General features: G+C 42.2%; 1 protein-coding gene across 2 annotated transcripts in view; it reads right to left on the reverse strand.

Annotated features, from left to right (window-relative positions):
• Positions 1 to 6,000, reverse strand: part of Adam18 (ADAM metallopeptidase domain 18) — a 58,847-nt gene that overhangs the window by 45,483 nt on the left and 7,364 nt on the right. For both annotated transcript variants that reach the window (XR_002381228.1, XM_021219390.1), the window contains exons 3-5: positions 5,319 to 5,374; positions 2,570 to 2,648; positions 1,707 to 1,783 (exon numbers count right to left, since the gene is read on the reverse strand). Coding sequence is in view for 1 of the 2 variants with exons in the window: in XM_021219390.1 (XP_021075049.1) it covers positions 1,707 to 1,783; positions 2,570 to 2,648; positions 5,319 to 5,374 (212 nt within the window). In the remaining variant the exon portion in view is untranslated. The remainder of the gene's footprint in view (positions 1 to 1,706; positions 1,784 to 2,569; positions 2,649 to 5,318; positions 5,375 to 6,000) is intronic.

Raw genomic sequence — 6,000 nt, forward strand, 5'->3', positions numbered from 1 at the left:
ATTACTGGTCAAAATCAAAAGCAGCAAATGCAGATGGTGATGAGGAAAGGGGACTTTACACATTGGTGAAGATGTCATCGCTACAGTCACTGTGGGGACCAGTAGGAGTTCCTCAGAAAAGAAGCAGCAAAGGGCCCAACTACTCCATTCCTGGGTATACACTATGCTCAACAGCTTTCCACCGTCACGGCACAGAGCACCCGAGAAGCCTTGAACAGGAGAGATTTATATCATTCTCATGATTTCAGAGACGCCAGCTCATGAGCACTTGGCCTTGTTTCTGAGCCTGTGTCCAGGCAGAACCTCATGGTTCAAGGAAGCATAAAAGAACAGCCGCTCACTTCATGTCAGGCAGTAAGCGGGGGTAGGGTGGTGGGAGGAGGACAAGACAGACACTGCAAATGCACAATTCAGTGACCCAAGTCCTCTGCCCAAGCTCTTCCACCCCATGGGCTGCTCCACTGCGAACACATGAGGGATCAATCCGTCAGCAACGTGAATGTCCTCGTGGTTCAATCTTTTCTTCAGTGTGATACCACCTGGGACCAGGTTTTCGACTCACAAGTTGGAGGGTGATGTGTCGTCGTGACCAAAGCACAGCATGTCGAGGGGAGCAAAGTCAGGGGACGTAAAGGAAACTTAGCCCTGAGTTCGCTGCAGCATGGCTCAGGGTAGCCAAAATGTGGGCTCTGCCTAAGTGTCTGTAACAGATGACTGCAAAGGAAATAGGAGGTTTATACACAGACGAGTAATAGCTGGCCTTAAAAAAAAAACATCATGCCAACTACAGGAAACCTGTGGAAATAAATAACTCATAAGAGCCAACCGTGGTATATACAGAAAGACAAGTATTGATTTTTCCCCCAATATGAGCTAGAAAACAATGTTTAAGGGTGGCTGACATCAGGAAGGCTACAAGGGAAATAGCTACAGGGAAGAGGAGAGAGTGGAAGAGTAGAGAGTTAAAGAGCAGAAACTCTCTAGCTATACTGTGTGGCTGTAGGGAAATGCCAATATGAGACGGAGACACACAGCTAACACCTATTGTAGATATAATAAAGACCATATATTAAGGAAGACAAAGTCCTAGAAACTGATAAAAAAATTCTAAGAATGTTCTTGTGGTTACAAGGTAAGCTCAAGGAAAATTGGAATACAGGATAGACATCTCCAATGGCACCGGCATGGAAAGGGGGCCCTGCAGAATACCTCTCTGTTCATGAGTCATCTCCTCTTGATAAATGTTTTTGTGTTTCCCACAGGAATGAAGTTACTTACCTCTGAGCCACCACTTGAGCACTGAGGAGTCTTCCTTATTAGCTATCTCATGCTAGGCACTACAGACTCATACCATATTGCATGGGCCTATTAGGTTTAAATGCCCAATCAAGGTCATTTTTCCAAAGCTGAGATAATGACAGAAAATAAAACGATACCCTCTAAGGTGTTCTGATGTCCCCATTTCTCAGGCCATCCCTTCCTGCCCAGCATCCTGGAAACCCCCCCCCCCCCAGTCAGGATGTCCTCAACTGGGTTAATTTGAGTGACAACTTAGATTCAGGTGTCAATAGGAATGTAAAGCCGTCGGAGAAGAAACTTTCAGAGCCTAGTGGAGGTTCCTCTCGGCTTCTGTCCACCTGTCATAGTTTTACTTTAAAGCAGATCCCACTGTATTCACATAGAAACCCTCTCGGGGATGTTACTACCTGAGGCCAGAGCAGATGCTGAGTGTCACAGTGGAATATGGCACTTCATCAACATATCCTTGGTAATGGCAATGAGCCTGAAAAACAAGTCACCGGGTAAGGACAGAGTCATCATTTTTTTTTTTTTTTTTTTTAACAATAGAAAAAAAATGTGTTGTTAAATATCTCAGAAGGTTCATGATAGCAATGAATTTGATAGCAAATCATCAATTGTATAGAATGATTAATGTAAAGTCTCAGGAAATAAGATTTTGGGCACTCTGTTTACTTGGCACATGTGTGTTTTCTCCATGTTCCTATCTCTTTCCCATGATATTTCCATGTATAGAGGTCATTCATAGAACAGGTCCGAGTTCCATGGAGGAAAGCATTTGAGTTAGTGTCAACATGGTGCCAGGGAAATAGCACCAAGATAGGGTTCTCTTAGCACATGCAAAGCCCCGGGTTTAGTCTCAGCAATCAAAACAGATGACTCAAAGGGACAAGTTGTGATGGTTTGAATATGCTTGGTTCAGGGAGTGGCACTATTGGAGGTGTGGCCCTGTTGGAGTAGGTGTGTCACTATGAGTGTGAGCTTTAAGACCCTCATGCAAGCTGCCTGGAAGTCAGTATTCTCCTAGCAGCCTTCAAATGAAGATGTAGAACTCTCAGCTCCTCCTGCACCATGCTCCCACCATGATGATAATGGACTGAACCTCTGAACTTGTAAGCCCCAATTAAATGTTGTCCTTAGAAGAGAGGCTTTGGTCATGGTGTCTGTTCACAGCAATAAAACCGTAGCTAAGACAGGGTAGTCTCATTATACTGTACATCCCCTTCAACAATAAAAAAGATAACAAATACCGAATACATCTGATTCTTACCAAAAAGTGTGAAGAGTCAGAATACAAAGATCCAGTTTCATTATATGCGTAAACCGAAAAGTTCTGGGATAGAAATGAGCTAGGAGTAAATGAATAAATAGAATTTAAGCCATAACTTAATATCAATATATACATCAATAAAATTATGTTTAAGTGCAATGGATTCATATAATAACATGATTTAATCAAAATAATTCTAGTGTGTCACCATTCTTGATACTGTTTTTAAAAACTGGTATATGGTCAGAATCAGGAGAATTCAATGATAGAAAAGTCCCTGGGATGGCGCTATCAGGGATTCATTGAACAAATACAAACTAGTAACTATGTCTATCACTTGATGGGTCCTCATCTGAGTCTTAGAATATAGCATTGAGGAAAAGATGCAGCCTCTGGTCAGTCAGAGTCACATATTGTTAAGTGACAATCAACAGGGTCTGGGTATTAGGTGGTGGCAGTCACACGAGAATATATAGGAAAACACAACCAAGTTCATGAAATAGATGATCACTGGACACAAAGAGCAAGCCATATGGACTTTTAGACAAGGCTGGGTAAAAGGAAAGGGTCTTGAGCCAGAAATGTGTTTGCATATAGGAAAAGCAGCAACAGGTTCTGTGCCTGGAATGGAGGATTGAGTGACAGAAAAGACATTGAGATGATGTCACCAATGGGGAAAACCGATGAGGGCTGAGACAGATGAAGATAGTAGTAGACCAACATTTTAAGAGAGCTGTCTTAGTCAGGGTTTCTATTCCTGCACAAATATCATGACCAAGAAGCAAGTTGGGGAGGAAAGGGTTTATTCAGCTTACACTTCATTAATCACTGTTCATGACCAAAGAAAAATCAGGACTGGACCTCAAGCAGGTCAGGAAGCAGAAGCTGATGCAGAGGCCATGGAGGGATGTTACTGTAGGCTTATTTCCCCTGGCTTGTTCAGTTTGCTTTCATGTAGAACCAAAGACTACCAGCCCAGGGATGACACCACCCACAATGGGCTCACCCACCCTTGATCACTAACTGAGAAAATGCCCCACAGCTGGATCTCATGGAGGCATTTCCTCAAGAGAGGCTCCTTTCTCTGTGATAACCACAGCTTGAATCAAGTTGACGCACACAACTAGCCAGTACAAAGAGCTAAACTCAGTGCTCTACATGGCAATTTCACAGAGGCCAAGGCCAGTTGGAAGGTTAATGCTGTCACTCAGGTCCTCCCCAATGGAGTCTTGAATGAAGATGGAACCCGTGGTGGAGGCACATTGTCATATGCTTTAAGGGTAAACACATGGGACTGAGTCACCCACTGGTCCCCCACTCGTCCCAGGGGAAGGCAGGAGGGAGAGAGATGCCAAGGTTGATCACAGGGAGAACTTTTCTTTTCTTTTCTTTTCTTTTCTTTTCTTTTCTTTTCTTTTCTTTTCTTTTCTTTTCTTTTCTTTTCTTCTCTTCTCTTCTCTTCTCTTCTCTTCTCTCTCTCTCTCTCTCTCTCTCTCTCTCTAAAATTGGAAGAAATGACTTAGCATTTACTAAGTCAGTTATGAGAAATGCAGATATGGGCTCAGCATCAGAGGCTCACTTCGAGCAAGTTCCCAACAAGAATTGTAGCAAATATTTGATTAGGATGGAAGTTGTGAGTGGGCGTGGCATCTAGTGCAATGGAATCACGTACTGATATAAATTACAAGCCACCACAGTGAGGTACACTTACAGCCACAAGACTGAGCTGCAACACGAGCTGGCTGAATACACATTAGAAATAAGTTTAATTTCACATTCTCAGATCAGACGGGTGAAGAAGAACCTGCAAAGGGGTAATGCAGTCAGAAAGAGAAGAATAGGAATGCTGGTAAGAGAAAACCCGGACCAGGGGCTGATGATGTCCTGAGATCTGATGGGAAAGCATGATTACAGGAGCAACTACGCCAAATGCCATTCACAGGTAGAGAGTAAATGATGGAATGAAGACTAAACTACAGCCACCACAGTTAAAAAGTCTGAAGGCAGGGACAATTTTACAAGTGTTTGCAATCATTTTCAGTGGAACACACTGTAGAAGAAAAGGCCAGCGTAAGATGGGCAGATGTCATGACCAAGGGTGACTTCTGACACTTTGTTCAACCACACAGCAAAAGGACAACAAGCAACAGTTGTCACCCATCTTTGTTGATCCCCAAGGCTCAGAGGAGATGGCCTGATCCATCCTATAAGAAATACAGAGAAGATGCAGTGGGGATGTGGAAAGATGGATTGTGGCTTTGAACTGTGGGTGGGAACAGAGATAACCACCATGGCAAGAGGCCTGTTGTAGAAGGAAGGAAACATGACACTGAGGGCACGGGAGCCGGCACGGGAGATTTTTACACGTAAGCCATGTCAAGGGAGGTTGTTTTTAACCATGTAAATGATAGGCACACCATAAATGTGGCACTACTTGAATTTCCCAACAATGTTCCCTGATTATTCACTGTATTTGATTTCGGAAATTGACGCAACTTACCACGCTTGGCTATGAGGGAATACGTTAACTGAATATTTCCAAGTATGTTATTTTCTTCTCAATACAAATCAGAAAATTTAAATGCAAAGGCCTCACAGACCCAATATTCAGGATCAAATGGGTCCTAAAGTGAAAAGTTGACTGACCATTATACGGCACTACTGAGTTTAAATATTACATATAAACTTTAAGAGAATAAAGACTAAAGACAGACTTTTTACTTTTGCTGAAAGAAAAGATCTATCTTACTGGTTCCTGAGATGCAGAGAGTAGGGCTTCTCCGCAATGGTAATGACGTAAGTCACCTAAAATAGAGCAGATTGACAAATGATTTAGGAAAGAGGATGATTGCAGCGTAAGACAGGGGTATTCACTTGTTAATTAAAAATATCTCAGAACATTAAAAATAAACATATCGTTTAGGACCTATTGCATTAATGAGTAAGATTTTAGAGTTGATTTCAGAAGAGTGTGATTTAGTGTGTACATTGAAATGTTTGCAAAGGAATGTATTTTTAAAATATAATTTTCGCATTATTAATATTATATCAATTTCTTTTGACTAGAAAAACATACTTTTCTAATAAAAGTAAGGCATCAATGAGAGCTTATGTTATGTACCAAATATAATGAACTAATAAATGATTTATAAATATATGCATATTATATTATACATATAATATGTAAAACAGAACCTGTAAAACTACAAGAGAGAAAAAAACCTAAGAGACTACACAGACGAGAAGCCATGAGCCATGCTGCAGCCCAGGGGGTGGAGCTTCCAAATATCAGGAACTGAGTAACGATAATGTTCCTCCTCCTCCTCCTCCTCCTCCTCCTCTTCCTCCTCTTCCTCCTCCTTCTTCTCCCTCCTTCTCCCTTCCTCCTTCTCATCCCCCTCCCTCCTTCTCACCCTCCCTTGAGACCTGGT

Source organism: Mus pahari, chromosome 19 (assembly GCF_900095145.1).
Source record: "Mus pahari chromosome 19, PAHARI_EIJ_v1.1, whole genome shotgun sequence".
In the NCBI taxonomy this organism is placed as follows: Eukaryota; Metazoa; Chordata; class Mammalia; order Rodentia; family Muridae; genus Mus; species Mus pahari.